This window comes from Schistocerca gregaria, chromosome 7 (assembly GCF_023897955.1).
Source record: "Schistocerca gregaria isolate iqSchGreg1 chromosome 7, iqSchGreg1.2, whole genome shotgun sequence".
NCBI classification, from domain to species: Eukaryota; Metazoa; Arthropoda; class Insecta; order Orthoptera; family Acrididae; genus Schistocerca; species Schistocerca gregaria.
This window is the reverse complement of record NC_064926.1, coordinates 96778004-96798313: the sequence shown is the minus strand read 5'-3', so window position 1 is coordinate 96798313 and position 20310 is coordinate 96778004. Positions and strand designations below refer to the sequence as shown.

General features: G+C 40.6%; 1 protein-coding gene across 2 annotated transcripts in view; it reads left to right on the top strand.

Moving 5' to 3' along the window:
• Nucleotides 1-19998, top strand: part of LOC126282031 (leucine-rich repeat-containing protein 40-like) — a 522443-nt gene extending 502445 nt beyond the window's left edge. For both annotated transcript variants that reach the window (XM_049981438.1, XM_049981437.1), the window contains exons 2-3: nt 9451-9712; nt 19410-19998. In XM_049981438.1, coding sequence (XP_049837395.1) covers nt 9452-9712; nt 19410-19940 — 792 coding nt within the window. In that variant the 5' untranslated portion in view covers nt 9451 and the 3' untranslated portion in view covers nt 19941-19998. The remainder of the gene's footprint in view (nt 1-9450; nt 9713-19409) is intronic.
• Nucleotides 19999-20310: the final 312 nt, after the last annotated feature.

The following is a 20310-nucleotide window of genomic DNA, read 5'->3' as shown; positions in this document are numbered from 1 at the left end:
AATAATTTGTACCGTTTCAGAGAAATCGGTCCTTGTATCAAGATGGCAGTCTATCCGACTGCAATAGAAAGGAAAAAATAATTACTGAAGGAGCCGAAAGAGAAAAATGTCACCGGTGAACAAATGAAGGATAGATAACTCACAATCGAGTGTGATTCGATATTTGTTAATCTATTGATTTCCACTAAATCAACTGCTTAGTAATGATCATTCCCACAAAAAATACAGTATACCTCAATTATTTATGTCATTTGTGGTACTTTGCCACAAACGTCCATGACAAATGTACTTAGAAATTGAATTTAATTTTAATTTTACTCCATTACCGAGCAAGCAACTGAATGCATCTACAACCTGCTTGTAACTAATCAATATCCTCCCACAGCTAAATTCAGTTTATTTGATAACGAAGGGTGTCATTTTTACACAGACCTTAGTAATGCAAAGAAAAGACTGGCTTATCAATGATGAAACCTAACAAATTCTTTCAAGGACAGACAATTCCTAAATATACCAGATTACATCCAAACAAACTTATTTTCATTTTTACAAAAGCTGTTTTACTTCTCGTCAGTGTATTTGCTCACAATATTTCTTGAGTTCCTTTTGAGCATACATTACTTTGATGCGTTGCGTATCAGGATATGACAAAAGACGCATGATCACGTGAGGTACGTCAATAACGACATAGCGGCCAGAATATAGCAACTGCTACTTCTTTTTGCTTTCAGCTAACGTAGAAGACTCAGTGTGGCTTCGTACGAGGTTTTTTTCCCTGCCTCAAACTCTTGTACTCTCTTCGAACTGGTGTCGAAGTAAAAGTTTCCCTTCTGTGTTGTTGCGAAAGAGGTCATTTCTCTTGCAGTCCTGGGTAATGGCTTAACACATTCATTGTTCTTCCTGTCAAAAATTAGCTCATAGACAGTGCACTGGGTCGAGATATGGGTTAAGTTATGAAAAACATCGTTGAACAACAGCAAATAATCCGTCTATGAAGTTTCTTTACTTGACCAGTAAATGTGCATGAACCTATTGAAATCGAAGAGTACCTGTTGGGATTCGTTTCAGAATGTAGCGTGCTATGAGTCTCTGTTTGATACCATGAATCTCCAAAATTTGCTTCCATATCTGCTCGTGAAATTTTATGCGTTATCATTCGAACTGCTCATTTGAGGAATTTAATTTCTAATAATCGTCGGATTGCTGGGTGTCGGTTGACCTCTTCAAGGCATATTCGAAAACAACCCATAGACTGTAACGACGTATTGGGCGTTTGTACGTGCAATTGGAAAGTGTTCACAAACGCCTGTCGTGTTCGACCTGTCGACGTTTCTCGACAAAAATAGGGTTTAATATTCCCTGTGAGTCTCGGTTTGAAGATTTTTCCTTTTGACATATCAAACGTTTCCGTACCAATTGCCGCATTTTCCTTCGTATATTCAATATTCAATAATTTTTGCGTCGCGTTTAGCCAAAACCCATGGATGCAACAGATTACGTCTGCTTGGCTTCCTTCTGGAATGAAAACACACCAGTCACTGTTCCGTGCATTATGGCGATAAAACAGTACACTATAATACGCCACATAATGATTACTTACCATCTCCGTCGGGCTTATCGCTAACTACCTTTCTTATGTCCCCCATCTGGGATAATTATCTTGTAGACATCCCGCGTTTCTACACAGATGGAGGTAACATTGTCAGCACGTACCATCATTCATCAATAAACTTCGAATTCATTATTTCGACTATCATATCCCTCAGTCTCAGACAAACTCTCAAAAGATTGTTTTATGCATGTGCTGGAATAACGACGGTATGGTGTACTACGAATTGCTTCCCTGAGGTGTAACCATGACTGCTGACGTTCATAGTCAACAACTGAGACATCTCGCAGACGGAATCCGAGAACAACCACCAGGAAAACTGTGAGGCAAATCCACGATAAGGCTCACCCTCATTCTGCTAAACTAGCAAAAAACATTGTACGGAAGCTGGGTTTGGAAGTCATTCCGCACCCTTGTTATTCACCTGATCTTGCGCCGTCAGTTTTTCACCTTTTCCACTCCCTATCATATAACCTTCAAAAAACTTCTATTCCGGGTGCTAATGCGCTCCGATCACATCTCGACGAGTTCTTTGCGTCAAAACCTCGTGATTTTTACAGTTGCAGAATAGTAAAGTTACACCAGCGTTGTCAGACTGTGGTAAATTGTTAAGGAGAATGTCAGATTCCCCATCTGTGCTTCTAATCGGAAAAAGGAAAACCTCCAAGTCAATGGACAAAGCATCCGAGCTAAGGAACAATCCTATGACATGTCAGGATGATACAGATGTTGTGAGTTGACAAAAGTGTCATTGATTCTTTCACTGGATTGATAATCTTATTGATTGCTCTGATATCCACCACCAACGGTACATTAGCGCCAGCGTTTGCTCAGCGATACTTCAATAACCTGACTTTCTAACATCTTCTTAATTGCTTTTGAAACAGCAGCACACTTTGGCCACAGAATGGGGTACGACGGCAAATAATTTGGTTCATGTGGCATGACATTTGGATGACAAGAATATCCTTTGATCATTCTGAGTTTTGTTTCAAAAACTTTTATGAATTAAAAAAAACACTAACCAATTGGTCTTTAGTAAAACTCTGTCACTCAGATATCTTGATCTCAATCTTTTACTCAATGTTGAGTTCATAACTGATTCCAGAATGCTACAGGTATACATGCTCCATCTCTAACCCTATCAATTTAATTCTAATTTCCTGACAGTATTTTCCAAGGCCTAAATCTGTCTTCAGAGAGTTAACTGCCAACTCTTGCCCAGCAATCGTAAACAAGAAACTTTCCCATGGACGGGCTTATTGTTGTCTTGTTCTCGCGGAGAAAATGAAATCCAAATAGGAAGTCCACAATTAACATTTTTGTATTTAAAATATACTCATTATTGCTACAATGGCACGCGACGATGCTAATTAATATTTTGGGACTGCGTGCCAAGGCTCTCAGAATCCTGAAGTTACTGAGTGGCAAAGTAAGGACTTCCATTATCTGAGATTATCATTCATACAAACCATGCAGCACCTGAGTCAGTTGTAACCATTACAGTAATACTTGTCGTTACAGTATATATCGCTGACTGAGGCATTGCCTTAGGCTGCCTGTTACAACATACGTTACCAGAACATAATTCCTCTCATATATCTTGTCCGTTGTCCTACCTGATTAGACTGATTTCGTTTTGAGCTCCCCTGTCCCAAACCAAATTAGACATTGAAAGCCTCTATGAGGGTGAAGATTTGTCTGATGTGATAGAAGAAGAAACAGGAGTCGATTTAGAAGAGATAGGGTATCCAGTATTAGAATCGGAATTTAAAAGAGCTTTGGAGGACTTACGGTCAAATAAGGCAGAAGGGATAGATAACATTCCATCAGAATTTATAAATCATTAGGGGAAGTGGCAACAAAACGACTATTCACGTTGGTGTGTAGAATATATGAGTCTGGCGACATAACATCTGACTTTCGGAAAAGGATCATCCACACAATTCCGAAGACGGCAAGAGCTAACAAGTGCGAGAATTATCGCACAATCAGCTTGACAGCTCATGCATCGAAGCTGCTTACAAGAATAATACACAGAAGAATGGAAAAGAAAATTGAGATTGCGCTAGGTGACGATCAGTTTGGCTTTAGGAAAAGTAAAGGCACGAGAGAGGCAATTCTGACGTTACAGCTAATAATGGAAGCAAGGCTAAAGAAAAATCAAGACACGTTCATAGGATTTGTCAACCTGGAAAAAGAGTTCGACAATATAAAATGGTGCAAGCTGTTCATGATTCTGAAAGAAGTAGGGTAAGCTATAGGGAGAGACGGGTCATATCTAATATGTACAACAAAAAAGAGGGAATAATAAGAGTGGACGATCAAGAACGAAGTGCTCGTATTAAGAAGGGAGTAAGACAAGGCTGTAGCCTTTCGCCCCTACTCTTCAATCTGTAAATCGAGGAAGCAACGATGGAAATAAAAGAAAGGTTCAGGAGTGGAATTAAAATACAAGGTGAAATGATATCAATGATACGATTCGCTGATGAAATTGCTATCCTGAGTGAAAGTGAAGAAAAATTAAATGATCTGCTGAACGGAATGAACAGTCTAATGAGTACACAGTATGGTTTGAGAGTAAATCGGAGAAAGACGAAGGTAATGAGAAGTAGTAGAAGTAAGAACAGCGAGAAACTTAACATCAGGATTGATGGTCACGAAGTCAATGAAGTTTCAGAATTCTGCTACCTAAGCAGTAAAATAACCAATGACGGACGGAGCAAGGAGGACATCAAAAGCAGACTCGCTATGGCAAAAAAGGCATTTCTGGCCAAGAGAAGTCTACTAATATCAAATACCGGCCTTAATTTGAGGAAGAAATTTCTTAGGATGTACGTCTGGAGTACAGCATTGCATGGTAGTGAAACTTGGACTGTGGGAAAACCGGAACAGAAGAGAATCGAAGCAATTGAGATGTGGTGCTATAGACGAAAGATGAAAATTAGGTGGACTGATAAGGTAAGGAATGAGGAGGTTCTACGCAGAATCGGAGAGGGAAGGAACATGTGGAAAACACTCATAAGGAGAAGGGACAGGATGATAGGACATCTGCTGAGACATAAGGGAATGACTTCCATGGTACTAGAGGGAGCTGTAGAGGGCAAAAACTGTAGAGGAAGACAGAGATTGGAATACGTCAAGCAAATAATTGAGGACGTAGGTTGCTACTCTGAGATGAATAGGTTAGCACAGGAAAGGAATTCGTGGTGGGCCGCATCAAACCAGTCAGTAGGGAAAAAAAATAAAAAACATTTCATCAAGCTCTTCGTCATTTGCTGGGCTAGTTGGCATATAAACTTGTACTATTGTGGTAGGCGTGGGCTTCGTGTCTATCTTGGCCACAATAATGCGTTCACTATGCTGTTTGTAGGAGGTTACCCGCATTCCTATTTTCCTATTAATTATTAAACCTACTCCTTCATTTGATTTTGTATTTATAACAGCGTATTCATCTGACAGGAAGTCTTTTTCCTCCTGCCACAGAAGTTCATTAATTCCCACGATATCTAATTTTCACCTATCCATTTCCCTTTTTAACTTTTCTAACCTACCTGACCGATTAAGAGATCTGACATTCCACGCTCCTATCCGTAGAACGCCAGTTTTGTTTCTCCTGATAACAACGTCCTCCTGAGTAGTCCCCACCTGGAGATTTGAATGGGGGACTATTTTACCTCTGGAAGATTTTACCCAAGAGGACGCCATCATCATTTAACCATACAGTAAAGCTGCATGCCGTCGGGAAAAATTACGGTTGTAGTTTCCCCTTGCTTTCAGCCGTTCGCAGTACCAGCACAACAAGGCCGCTGTGGTTAGTTTTACAAGGCCAGATCAGTCAATCATCCAGACTTTTGCCCCTGCAACTACTGAAAAGGCTGCTGCCCCTCTTCAGGAACCACACGTTTGTCTGGCCTCTCAACAGATGCCCCTCCGTTGTTGTTGCACCTACGGAATGGATATCTGTATCGCTGAGGCACGCAAGCCTTCCCACCATGGTTCATTGGGCGGGGGGGGGGGGGGGGGGGGAGATGTTTCTCCACTAAATTTCACTTTCAGGATGTGTTGGTTAGTGTTTGCCGGATTATCGCTTTGGTCTTCTTGTTTAGTACACGTTCCTCTAGAATTCTGATCGGGGTTTTACGATCAATCGAGTAGTATCCTTTATGAAATCCACAAAAGTCACAACAAAATTTTTATTCCTTAGCTTGCAATGCCACTATCCAAATGTACTGTAATATTTTAGACCATGTGGCATCGGACGTCTGGAAAGCGGCTATCGCGTGTAATAAGACTGAATAGCTTTGCTATGTAATTCAGATTACTACACGGAATTACTGAATAAATATTGGTGATGGCGTACAAGAAATCGAATGTTAAATGAATTCTGATTTTCATTAACAAAAATAACCTCTTTGAAGTGACTGAACAGAACGCAGTAACTGGTGTACGTTAATCACGCCTAGCAGGCGAACAACATTTACGTAACACAACATACACACATATGATAAACACTTGAACTTGTTGTAAGTTAGATTGATCTATACCAACTGTCAGTAATGATTTCAATTTCACAGAATTTACATTGTACTGAAAGTACAATGAGTACTGTGGTGGCAAATAATTCTTTAATCGAATAATCAATGAACGCTATAGAACTGATGGTTACTAGAGATGTTAAAAACATTACTTTAGAATCATTTTGTTCAAATGAAACTCAATGAGTTTTTACGTCGATAATGTACTGAAAAGCCACCACATCGAGTTGAACTGTAAGTAATGTGGCACAGTACCTGGCGTCTTCTGTCAGTTGTATAACCCAGCGTTTGTTGGAAATTTTCGGCGTTAACTCTAATTATATCTAGAATGAGATTTTCACTCTGCAGCGGAGTGTGAACTGATATGAAACTTCCTGGCAGATTAAAACTCTGTGCCCGACTGAGACTCGAATTCGGGACCTTTGCCTTTCGCGGGAAAGTGCTCTACCATCTGAGCCACCGAAGCACGACTCACGCTCGGTCCTCACAGCTTTACTTCTGCCAGTATCTCGTCTCCTACCTTCCAAACTTTACTGAAGCTCTCCTGCGAACCATGCAGAACTAGCACTCCTGAAAGAAAGGATACTGCTGAGACATGGCTTAGCCACAACCTGGGGGATGTTTCCAGAATGAGATTTTCACTCTGCAGCGGAGTGTGCGCTGATATGAAACTTCCTGGCAGATTATCAGCTCCTCCTTTTGTTGTTCATCAATACCGTCCTTTTCACTCACCTTCTGATGGAACAGCCTATTCTTGTCTAACGATAGATTCTCACTTTCACCAACATTTCCTTCCTCCCACTCTTCACTATTTTGAGACTACCTAATGGTTCTACCATTGTCCTTCAAAATTCACTGTATATTCTCTATGCAAATATTTAAACAACATCATCCCTTGGTCACAATTAATTATTACTTGATTTTCCATCATCCAATCTGAACCGATAGTCATATTTATAGTTAAATTAGGAATAACTAAAAACACACTTTCCATCTTACAATTGCCCATTTTCAAAGACATATACACTTGTTTCTTCACAGGTCTACTTATCCGTGGCACCTACTATCTTGAGTCCAGACACAGACATTTATGGAATCTCACATTTACTACTAATATGTTTCCACAAGGACTCTGAAATACGAGTTATCTCGCTACCCCTATCTAATAATGCATATCACTTACATCACACAACTGTACACTTATTAAGGGGTTGGCCTAGCCTAATTGATGACTCATCTTCCTCTTCTCTTAGCAACTCCTGTTCAATTGCCTCATTAGTCCAATCTGCTAACATTCCTTGCTCTAACTTATCACTATACTTATCAGGTGGTTCCTTTTCCCTCTCTGTGACAAACTCTCTCTGGGGTATTTTTCTGTTTGTCTCTCCTACTGTGTTTTGACGCATTTCTATTGAGGAATTTTCATTATCACATATCACACTTTCATCCTCTTGGCAATGATCCCTACAGTTGGCTCTTTTGCCAAGGTAAACTTGTGTTTCCCTTTCAGCACGGGTAGGATACTCTCTTTCACTTAGTTCTGCTCTTTGGGTACCATATAACCTGTCATGTTCTCGACTAGGTTCACCTACTATCACCGTATCACGTTTACCATTAAATACTTGCCCCTCTACACTAATGATTTCATTACCCATGTCTACCAAGCTGTTACCTTCCTGGCCACTCTTTGAATTATTTCCTTTGAAACACTCTCCTTGCAAATTATGCTCCATCTGTGTACTACACAGTAGTAGCACCACTCTCCATTATCTCCTCGTCACTCTCGTCACCACTAGTTTCCTCATCACTGTGATCACTGGTACTACTTATTGATTCCTCCTCCATATTTTGCGAATATCTCCAATATTCTCCTCTATTTCAATTCTACCCCTTCCTTCAACTTTCTCGTATCTACTATGAGTATCCTCTCCTAGCTGCCTCTCATACACTATTAATCCTGTACCTAACCCATGTAAGTCCTTTACTCAGTGATCATATCCTTCCTCACCACTAGTATTATTGAGAGACTTACTCTCAATAACTACACTTCCTACTACTTTTCCAGTACTACCATTGATAATCTTTCCTATATTTCTGCAAGTACCAACCTTTTCCCTTTTGGGTATCCCTTCTTTAATATTAGTTATGCTATTATGTTCATTTGTTGGCAAGGTATCATCTGTGTCTACTTGATAGGCTTTCCTTAGCTTGTAATATGTATCTAGTTCCTTCTTTCTACAAAATCCAGTTAAACCTTGTACCCATTTTAATTTGGAGTCCCATTCTCTCTTCCCTCATTGCTTCATATCTTTCTCACACCAAGCATGGTATTCATTCTGTTCACTCTTACTGCAATAGTTTACTTTCCGTCTATTATATTGCCTATTATTATTGTAATTCTTATTTTGGTGATAAGGTTTTGGTTCGTATTATACTGTTGTTGGGGCCAACCCCCATATTCCGCTCCAGTTCGGCCCTCTACAGTGGCGGTTCTTCGTTTTCCGACTGGTACTGTGGTCTACTATTGTAGTTCCGTCTACCACCAAAACCTCTTCCACCTCTCCTACCTTTATTAGTCCTCATTGCTCTCACTCCATATTCCTGTCTCTGGTCATTCCTGTTATTATTACCATAACCGTACCATACTTAAACCATCACTTTCGCGCCACGTAATCTCTGTTCTGCATCTGAACAGAACACATCTCTCTCCACTGTCAAATTCACGTGCCAACGTGCATATATATATATATATATATATATATATATATATATATATATATATATATATATATATCAAATTAATGTTTTTACTATATTTAATAATATTATCCTAGTTTAACGCTTCTTTATTTCGTTGTCCGAGCGCAGCACTATTCAGATACTGTCTTACTCGTAGCGCAATTTCATTTGACTGCCGCCAGGTAGAAGTACCTGTGCTTTTCTTTGCGCAACTATCCAATAGATGGCATGAGCGTTCATTTATTCAACTGCTGCGCCTTGGCTATGCTTCGTTGTGGCATTACAAGCTTCTGGTACGAAAGGATGAATTTGAGATCAATTATCTGTTCGATGCATGATCGCCCCTTCCTGAAACCTTCTTGAAACTCTCCAGCTGTGGGTGTGACTGTTCTTCTGTCCTAGCTTGCAGAGCTTTCAACAGAATCTTATAGTTTGATGATATGAGAAAGATACCATGATAGTTTTATTTTGTTTTTTATTTTGTTATTTGTTTTTACAGTTGGATTTATATGGCTGAAATAATGGAATTGAATAACAAGTAGCTGCGGGGCATGGTGGTTTCAGGATGCTAGCTGTGCAGAGGACCGCTCTGCCACTGCTAGTCTTCCTCGTCACTTCTGCTGCCGGCTCCACGTTTCCAGTGAACTGCGACTTTTCACGTGATGGCAGTGAGGCTGTCTGCATTGGCTGGTGCCCTTTGTACATCAGAAAAAATGTAACCACTCTTCGCTGCCAGCACAATGGCTGGAGAATTATAAATGGTACTCTGCTTCATCATTTCGCCCACCTGATCACTCTGGACCTCTCATTCGGACGCATATCACAGGTAGCTGCTCGTAGTTTAAGTCACCTGCTAGAAGTACGAACGTAGCTGGGTTTAATATCATTTTACATTTAAATTTACAAGATCTCTTTGAGTTCACATTAAGGAGGTTCTCTAATGTTTTCTGTTAAGTCACGAAGAAAGCTATTCATATTATCTGAAATTTTGAACCGGCCGATTAATTCATCGCTAATTGGTGGTTTCTTTAGCTGGGTTGTATATTAGATTCATTAAAAATCTCCATTCTTCGTTTTGCTTCTCTCTCTTGTCGTAATTCTACTAGTAGTCGTCAGAAGTACCCTTTGTTACTGGAATCTCTTTCAATGTTATGGGCTGTATATTCATGGAAGTTGATTACCAAACATACACCATTTTTAGATTACATAAAATAATTCTGTTGCTCCTTAGCTTGTAGTACCCTCGATAGACGATCTTCTTCTTATGAATGACCAAATTTGGATGTTCAGACAATTAGTTGATGCAAATAGGGATGAGTCACCCTGATGCTGCCAACGGCCTTCTCAGTGTGGGCGGAGGAGCGGACAGAGGTTCAACAACAGAGGTTGGAACAACTTACTACCTAAGTAACCTATGAACATCACACACATCCATGCCTGAGGCAGGATTCGAACCTACGACCGTAGTGGTTGCGCGGTTCCAGACTGAAGCGCCTAGAACCGCTCGGCCACCCCGACCGGCCGGACAGAGGTCTTGGGGTGGGAAACTGCCCCTAAAGGCGGAACAATCAGCAATGATCAACAGCATGAGGATGCAGAAGGCAATGAAAACCACTGCATTAAAGGCAGATAACGTGTATCCACAAGCCATGTAATTGAAAAAATTGGCAAAAGATTCCGGAATAGTCCCCCACTCTGATGGCCAGGAGGAGACTGCCAAGGGGAAGGCGACAATGAGAAAAAGACTGAACAACCAACGAAAGGATAACGTTCTAAGAGTCGGGGCATGTAATGTCCGAAGCTTGAACGTGATAGGGAAGCTAGAAAATTTGAAAATCGAAATGCAAAGGCTCAGTCCACCCACAGTAGTGGTCATTTTAGTGAAACGGAAAGAGGACAAGGATTTGTGGTCAGATGAGTGTTGGGTAGCATCAACAGCAGCAAAAAAAGGTATAACGGGAGTAGGATTCGGTGTGAATAGAAAGATAGGGCAGAGAGTACGTTACTCTGAAAAGTTCAGTGACAGGATTATTCTTATCAAAATCGACAGTAAACCAGCACCGATAACGATATTTCAGGTATACATGCCGACGTCGCAAGCTGTAGATGGAAACAAAGCGAAAGTATATGTGGATGCTGAATCATAGAAGCTGGAAAGAGAAATAAAGGTTCAAAAAAAGATAAATGCGAAGAAACAAGGAGTAACACAGGGAACACTTGAGTTAATCGATGAAAGAAGGAAGTACAAAAATGTTCGGGGAAATACAGGAATTCAGAAATACAAGTCGATAACGAATGAAATCAATAGGAAGAGCAGGGAAGCTAAGACGAAATTGTAGCATGAAAAATGTGAGGAAATCGAAAAAGAAATGCTTTCCGCAAGGACTGACTCAGCATACAGGAAAGTTAAAACAACCGTTTGTGAAATTGAAAGCAAGGGTGGTAACATGAAGAGTGCAACGGGAATTCCATTGTTAAATTAAGAGGAAGGAGAGGATAGGTGAAAGAGTACACTGAAGACCTCTATCAGGAGGAAGATTTGTCTGATGTGTTAGAAGAAACAGGAGTCGATTTAGGAGAGATAGGGAAACCAGTATTAGAACCATAATTTAAGAGACCTTTGCAGGACTTAAGATCAAATAAAGCAAAGAGATAGAATTTGTAAAATCATTGGAGTGAGTGGCAACAAAACGACTATTCACGTTGGTGTGTAGAATTTATGAGTCTGGCGACATACTATCTGACTTTAGGAAAAATATCATCCACACAAATACGAAGACTACAAGAGCTGACAAGTCCGAGAATTATCGTAGAATCAGCTTAACAGCTCATGCATCTATGTTGCTGAAGAGAATAATATAGAGAACAATGGAAAAGAAAACTGAGGATCTGTCAGATGACGATCAGTTTGGCTTTAGGAAAGGTAAAGGCAGCGGAGAGGCGGTTCTGACGTTGCGGTTGGTAATGGAAGCAAGACTAGAGAAAATCAAGACACGTTCATAGGGTTTGTGATCTGGACAATGTGTTCGACAATGTAACATGGTGCAAGATGTTCGAAATTTGAAAAACATAAGAGTAAATTATGGGGAGGGATGGGTAATATGCAATATGTACAAGAGCCAAGAGGGAATAATAAGACTGGACAACCAAGAACGAAGTGCTGGGATTAAGAAGGGTGTAAGAGAGGGTTTTAATCCATCGCCCCTAGTGTTCAATCTGTACATCAAAGAATCAAATAAAAGAAACGTTGAGAAATGGGTTTAAAATTGAAGGTGGAAGGAAATCAATGATATGACTCGCTGATGACTTTACTATCCTGAGTGAAAATCAAGAAGAATTACGTGATCTGCTGAATGGAATGATCAGTATAATAAGTACAGAATAGAGAAAGAGAGTAAACAGAAGAAATGAGAACAGGGAGTAACCTATCATCAGGACTTACGTCTACGAAGCTGATGGAGTTCTGTAATTCTACTTCCTAGGCAGCAAAGTAACCAATGACGAATGGAACAAGGAGGACATCAAAAGTAGACTATCACTGCCAAAAATAGGATTCTGGGACAAGAGAAGTCAACTAGTATCATACCTAGGTCTTACTTTGAGGAAGAATTACGTTTGGAGCACAGCATTGTATGGTAGTGAAACATGGACTATAGAAAACCATGAACAGGAGAGAATCGAAGCATTTGAGATGTGGTGCTACAGAAGAATGCTCAACATTAGGTGCACTGATAAGGTTAGGAATGAAGAGGTTCTGTGCAGTACTGGAGAGGAAAGGAATATGTGGAAAACATTGACAAGGAGAATATATATACTCCTGGAAATGGAAAAAAATACACATTGACACCGGTGTGTCAGACCCACCATACTTGCTCCGGACACTACAAGAGGGCTGTACAAGCAATGATCACACGCACGGCACAGCGGACACACCAGGAACCGCGGTGTTGGCCGTCGAATGGCGCTAGCTGCGCAGCATTTGTGCACCGCCGCCGTCAGTGTCAGCCAGTTTGCCGTGGCATACGGAGTTCCATCGCAGTCTTTAACACTGGTAGCATGCCGCGACAGCGTGGACGTGAACCGTATGTGCAGTTGACGGACTTTGAGCGAGGGCGTATAGTGGGCATGCGGGAGGCCGGGTGGACGTACCGCCGAATTGCTCAACACGTGGGGCGTGAGGTCTCCACAGTACATCGATGTTGTCGCCAGTGGTCGGCGGAAGGTGCACGTGCCCGTCGACCTGGGACCGGACCGCAGCGACGCACGGATGCACGCCAAGACTGTAGGATCCTACGCAGTGCCGTAGGGGACCGCAACGCCACTTCCCAGCAAATTAGGGACACTGTTGCTCCTGGGATATCGGCGAGGACCATTCGCAACCGTCTCCATGAAGCTGGGCTACGGTCCCGCACACCGTTAGGCCGTATTCCGCTCACGCCCCAACATCGTGCAGCCCGCCTCCAGTGGTGTCGCCACAGGCGTGAATGGAGGGACGAATGGAGACGTGTCGTCTTCAGCGATGAGAGTAGCTTCTGCCTTGGTGCCAATGATGGTCGTATGCGTGTTTGGCGCCGTGCAGGTGAGCACCACAATCAGGACTGCATATGACCTAGTCACACAGGGCCAACACCCGGCACCATGGTGTGGGGAGCAATCTCCTACACTGGCCGTACATCTCTGGTGATCGTCGAAGGGACACTGAATAGTGCACGGTACATCCAAACCGTCATCGAACCCATCGTTCTACCATTCCTAGACCGGCTAGGGAACTTGCTGTTCCAACAGGACAATGCAAGTCCGCATGTATCCCGTGCCACCCAACGTGCTCTAGAAGGTGTAAGTCAACTACCCTGGCCAGCAAGATCTCCGGATCTGTCCCCCATTGAGCATGTTTGGGACTGGATGAAGCGTCGTCTCACGCGGTCTGCACGTCCAGCACGAACGCTGGTCCAACTGAGGCGCCAGGTGGAAATGGCATGGCAAGCCGTTCCACAGGACTACATCCAGCATCTCTACGATCGTTTCCATGGGAGAATAGCAGCCTGCATTGCTGCGAAAGTTGGATATACACTGTACTAGTGCCGACATTGTGCATGCTCTGTTGCCTGTGTCTATGTGCCTGTGGTTCTGTCAGTGTGATCATGTGATGTATCTGACCCCAAGAATGTGTCAATGTTTCCCCTTCCTGGGACAATGAATTCACGGTGTTCTTATTTCAATTTCCAGGAGTATATATTATATATATATATATATATATATATATATATATATATATATATTGCTTACATTCTCAGTTTATATATTTTCTATGTCTATAATATATAGGACACGATTACAGGCGGTAACTGGTAAATCAGTTGTTGCTTGCACAGCAATAACCACACGCAACAGTGCCCCGTTTATCAGCTAGTCTGAAAGACTTACGATCATTTGCCAAATGCGCTAACTTACATTGCTTCATAGTTGAACGAGTATGCAGCTCGGAATGAGTTATATATTCCACAGTCGTTTCATCATTATCATTTAACACACATTCTCAGTAACCAGCAGTGCTTAGTTCTTTTGCTGATGATCATTTCACACCTTCCAAACTGTACATTATACTTTCTGTTTACACATTGTGTCTCAGATTCGAAGCGTTTTGCACACTCGAAGAGTTTTGCTCTCATTCCTCTGAACTGTGTAATAATCTCCCCTGATAATGCATCTTTCATTAATCCCACTTTCTCTTTATTGACACATGGGACATTATAAATACTATTATAGAGGTAAGTTGAAGTGTCATATCACCTGTACACACCACTTTTATTAACGCTGTGCTTACCAGAAAATCCGTATCACGTTGTCGGCAACACGGGCCTCTCAGTCCCGTGTTGTTTCAATTGAAACTATTTTGACTGTTTTTGATATGAAAGACTTTAGAATTATATATATACCTCTAAAATAGTTTTATTTATTTAAAATTTGCATTAAAAACACACAGTTTTATATTTTGCTGGTGACTTCTATTTTTATTGTCTACAGACAATAGCAGAATGTTCCAAGCATGCAAATTCTGTGCACTTATAATATGCTGTTTGACTTTTTTACCTTTGTTCTCTACACAATAAGCACTTTTTCTCCTTTTCTTAGATTGTGGTTTCACTGCCCTTCCTGGATCCGTTGCTACTAATGAATTCATTGACTTCTTTACCCTGCTAGTTGCTTTCCCAAACTGATGATAAAAGTCTGACGTCACACTTTTTATTACAACCCAGCATCATCCAAATTATGTATGGATTCATTACACTTACATCGATCACTTTGGAGAAAGCCACCAATGGCCAGCGCCTTGTTTTTCTCTTTCCACTGTAACAATGCGTCTTCTGGTCCATGTTGTCAACGCCGACCTCTGTGGCATTGTATGTCATTATAACTTCGAGCTTCTTTTCTTGTGATGACGGTACCGTTGGCTGGACATTAAGAATGCTATGATCGGTAACAACTTTGTTTTTCTTAGGAACAACAGAATCTATCATCATAGCTGGTTGAAAACCAAATGATATAACAGTACACTTTATATCTTTTAGGTGTAATAATATCAGCAGGCAGTTCACTTTTGTTTTTTCGTATAGTACCAACTACTGTCAGACCCTGTGACAGCAAATAAAGAGCTAAATCGTGATATGTAAAAAAATTATCACAGGGATATTACGTCCAGATCCTTAAAGTTCAATAACCGGAGTTTTCACAAAATTTTCTACAAATCTCACAGCTCTGGTTCCTTCCTCCTTCCCTAAATACACTTTCATCTTCCAACAATAGCTTGTTACTCGATCACAAATTGCCCAGAACTCTAATCCGTATCCACCAGATTTTGAGGTATGTATTGTCGAAATGGACAGCGTCCTCGATATGTGTCCAACTGTTCATCCGTGGTCATGCACCATCTTGGAATGTAGGTATCCTTAAGCGTAATTTCTCACATCTCAAAAACTTCTCTGATTGGTTCCAATTTGTCACCTGACCTATATTCACGTCGGGCTGCTGCATCACCAAAACATATCACCCTCAGAATAGCATGGAAGCGCTTGCGAGAAATAATTTCATTGAACAGTGGTCAGCCATTCTCAACACTCCAGAGCTGACTGATCTCTTCATTTCTTGATTTGTAACCTCCAGTCAGGATCAGAGCAGCAAGATACTTTTTCATTTCATGCGTATCTATGTCAAGCCAGTCTTCATAAACTGTTCGACCCTCCTTATTGGTTCACATACACATTTTGTCCATTAGGGGTACACGAGAGAACAACATCAAACCAGATTCGTCATTATCACGGCTACTAATCAAATAATTTGGAGGTCACTGGCCTTCTTTCTATGCATCCTTTTGGCTCCGTTTACCAGAAATTCCAACTTGAGGAGCTGTAGCCCATATTTTATTTCCATTACGACAAAGCAATAAGTCACACAAAACAGAATTTGCACTAAATTATTCTTCTGCGTAATATTTTCCGTTTGTATTACAGACAACTGTTATGAAATAATACACAAAAATAAACACGTTCGTATCATAAGGAGGACAGTTGAACAGTGAAAGAACAACAGCGTGAGTCGACAATGGCACATGCCGTAGCAGACGCTGCGCAGCCAGATGTCTCGTTGAAAAATTGCTTCTAATCGCACTGACCCGCACCAACAATTTAAAATAAATCCATAGGTAAATTTTTATAATTGTTTATCCAACATTATGACTAAATTGACAAATTAGGGAATAATCACAAAATTTTATTAAAATAAAATCTATAGTTACTAATACAAAAGATATTAAACATCGCAGACGACGATAGGGAAAGGGTCTATGGAGCTCACTGTAATATGTTTTATCTGGAATTTTTCAGTTTGTAAGTGTAATAGAAATCCGCAAGCAACGCCTTGGAAGTAACTAAAGTACACTACCTGCAGGTATAGGTTTATGAAAAAAAAAAAGAACTTTAAGTCTTCTTAACCCAACTGTTGTGTTCGGATCTATGAACGTAAGACCAGAAAAGGCTTTAAATTTCTTTTCTCAGGATTTAGATAACAAAATAACTTGAAAATGAATGTTTGCATGAGAAGTAGATGTTTAAAAGCGTTTAAAATTATTCAAGTGGCTTGGCCATAAACCGTAATAGTGATATATTTCACATTCTGGTCATAATGACCCAATATCAAATATTTTTTTCGTTTTTTCTTTTACTTTATGGTAATAGCCATTTTTGTCGTTCCAACGAACTTTGAACAATTAACAAATCCTCTGTTTTTACATCTATGGGCTCTTTTCTTGATTCTTCCATGAATTTGATTCACATTTTTCAATTATTCTCACCTTTATCTTTTCTTGCATCTTTATTGTGTCTGCTCAATTTCAGTTGTGACACCATGGAAATTCACTGACTGAATATGTGTCTAAGAGATTAATAAATTCCTCAATAGATGAAAGAACACTTCCAGCAGAATAAGCGACGTAAGATCTACATTTGGACTAGTATTGTGTACAACACTTAAAAATGAAATAATAGAAATGCCAAATTTTGAGGGGAGAAGAGTTTATTCTCAAGAATGGACAAACGTGATGATCCTATATTTCATTTGTACTTAGGCCTCTTATTCCTTGTGGGTGTATATCAATCTAAAATAAGTTTCTGGCATAAGGATACTGATCAGAACACATTTCGAGCAACCGCGTTGCATGAAATTTCTGTTGGCTATCGTTTGTCCTGCAATTTGCTAAGATATCCACCAGAGAAGCAGGAATACATACTTATAAATTTGTTATAATTCGTAGGATTTGGGAGACGTCGGTAGAAGTCCTACCTAAATTCTGTAATCCTCGATAAAACGTTGCTGTCGACGGAGAGTTAGGATAATTTAGAGGTTGATGTCCTAAGTAAACCGACCAAGTATGGGATCAAAATACTAACTAACTAAATACAGTAAATCTTTATATATACTGAAACTTATAAGGAAACAAGTGAGGAGTAACACCACTAAAGGATATGAGAATGAGGGAGATTGCTAATCTCACTTCTGAGTTTGCTAGGTCAAAATATAACATGTGATAACTTTTTTACATTATAAAATTGGGACAGCTGCTTCTTAAAAAAGTATTAACGATGCTGGAAACCACAAGCAGAAATATGTCTAAGCTTTCACAAAATTTGACAAACAAGGAGATATATAGCTCTTCGTTTTAGTTCACAAGTGACGGTACAGCGGTCAGTTATATTCCTACGAGAAATAAGAATGTTGTACCAATGGTCACCCTCAACCGTGATAGTTAAATCACTGACTGGCCTGAAAATAAGCCAAAAATGATCCTCGATTATAATTAAATGAAAGGGGCTGTAGACACATTTAGTCACGTAGCAGGAAAAAGAAACCAATAGGTAGCCCTTGATACTTTTCCATAATGTTCTAGAGCTTTCTGCTTTTAACGTATACGATTTGAGGACTTCGAGTTACCCTAATTAGAATGTATGAATATTGACTAGAAGGAGAATGTGTATTGCGGGACAGGATGAGACACTGGCAGTGGAACACATGGTCTCAGTGATGCATTTCCCAAAAACAGAAAAATATCTGAGATTAGTCCAAAAGCTTCAATGTAAGTTAAGTGTGTCAGAGTCAGAAACAACAAAGGCTACATAATGTGCGCGTTGTAAAATTTTGGAAATTTGCGGTAAATTCCTATGGAACCAAACTGCTGAGGTCATTGGTCCCTAGGCCTACACACAACTTAATATAACTTAAAGTAACTTACGCTACGGACAACACACATGCACACCCGAATGAGGACTGGAACCATCGACGGAGGGAGCCGCGCGAACCGTGGCAAGGCGCCTTAGACCGCGAGGGTACCCGAGCGGCTGTGCGCTTTGTAAGTTCTGTTCAACAAGCAGATTATGAAACAAACATATTGTGTGGAAAAAGTAATATACATTTTAGAAAAACACGAAGTAGTACGGGTGCAACAAGATTCCCCTAAACTGAAAGTTTTTTGTGCCACATCCCGGCGGAAAGTTTATGGGCCGTTCTTTTTCGGTGGAGCAACTGTAATTGGTGTTTCAGATCTTCCTCAGCTGGAAGAAACTGACCATAGAACTTTGTTTGGCAGCAAGATGTCACCTCCACGTTCGACCGATCTGACGTCATGTGCATTTTACCTTTGGGGGTTCATAAACGATCAAGTTCGTGTGCGTCCGCTTCCAGCTCGTTTGACGAACTTAAGAAACAGTAATGAAGCAGTTGTTGCAACAGTGCCTTAGACAGGATGACCAAGATTTCGGAAAAACTCTCCTGTCGCCGTAATACTGTGCGACGAATGGTGCTCACATTCAACACTTGTATGAAAGATGCTAAGGATCTTAAAACCCTGACAGTCAGTTTCAAACTCCCCTATACATATTACACCTAAATTTTTTCCCTTAATATCCTTTTAGTGTCTTGCACTTTTATTTTGCTTGTTCAATTTAATTAATTTTATTTTTCATTTTCTTTCGTAGATACTACCTGACAGTTTCCAGCGGATGAAAGAACTTCAACATCTCGACCTGTCCAACAATATGTTGAGTGCCCTTTCTTACGACTTCAGTGAGCTGCCAAAGCTTCGCTCTCTGAACCTATCTGGAAACCCGCTGACGCTGTCTTCCAGGGAGCCGTTCCGCGCCTCCAGTTCGCTGGAAACTCTTGACGTGTCTAGCTGCAGCCTGACTGACCTGTGGGAAGACTCGTTGGGCAAACTATCGAATCTGAGTGAGCTGCGGATTCGAAACAACCCGGACCTGCAGATCAACGGATGTCCATTTGTTGACAACATTAAACTAATCGTTATCGACGGCGAAAAAGAAGTCGTCGCAAAATTAAAAACCGTTTGCCATTCATCTAAACCCAATGCCCCATCAATGGAAGAAAGCAATAAAACATTGGCCGTAAGCAAGTCTTCTGGTGATACAATATCTTCTAAACGGTTTTTTGTGTATCTCACTGCATGCATTTTTCTACCTTTTTTACTGGTTTCACTTTGTGCTAATTAAACATAACAATGGCCACAAAACCAACATTATTACATTAAATGAATATCAATGAAGTTAAGGATCACAATGTATTATAATTTCATACAACAATATTGATCGTAACGTGTCTTTCTTTCCTTTGAATCACAAAAATAGTTTCACAGGTAGTGATTCTGCTTCACTAGGAATGATTCATTTTAAATATAAAAGCATAGCACACTTCTCCAATATGGCATGCTTACTAAATTGATATACTTACACCATCGCCGACCAGAGTGGCCGATCGGTTCTAGGCGCTACAGTCTGGAACCGCGCTACCGCTACGGTCGTAGGTTCGAATCCTGCCTCGGGCATGGATATGTGTGATGTCCTTAGGTTAGTCATGTTTAAG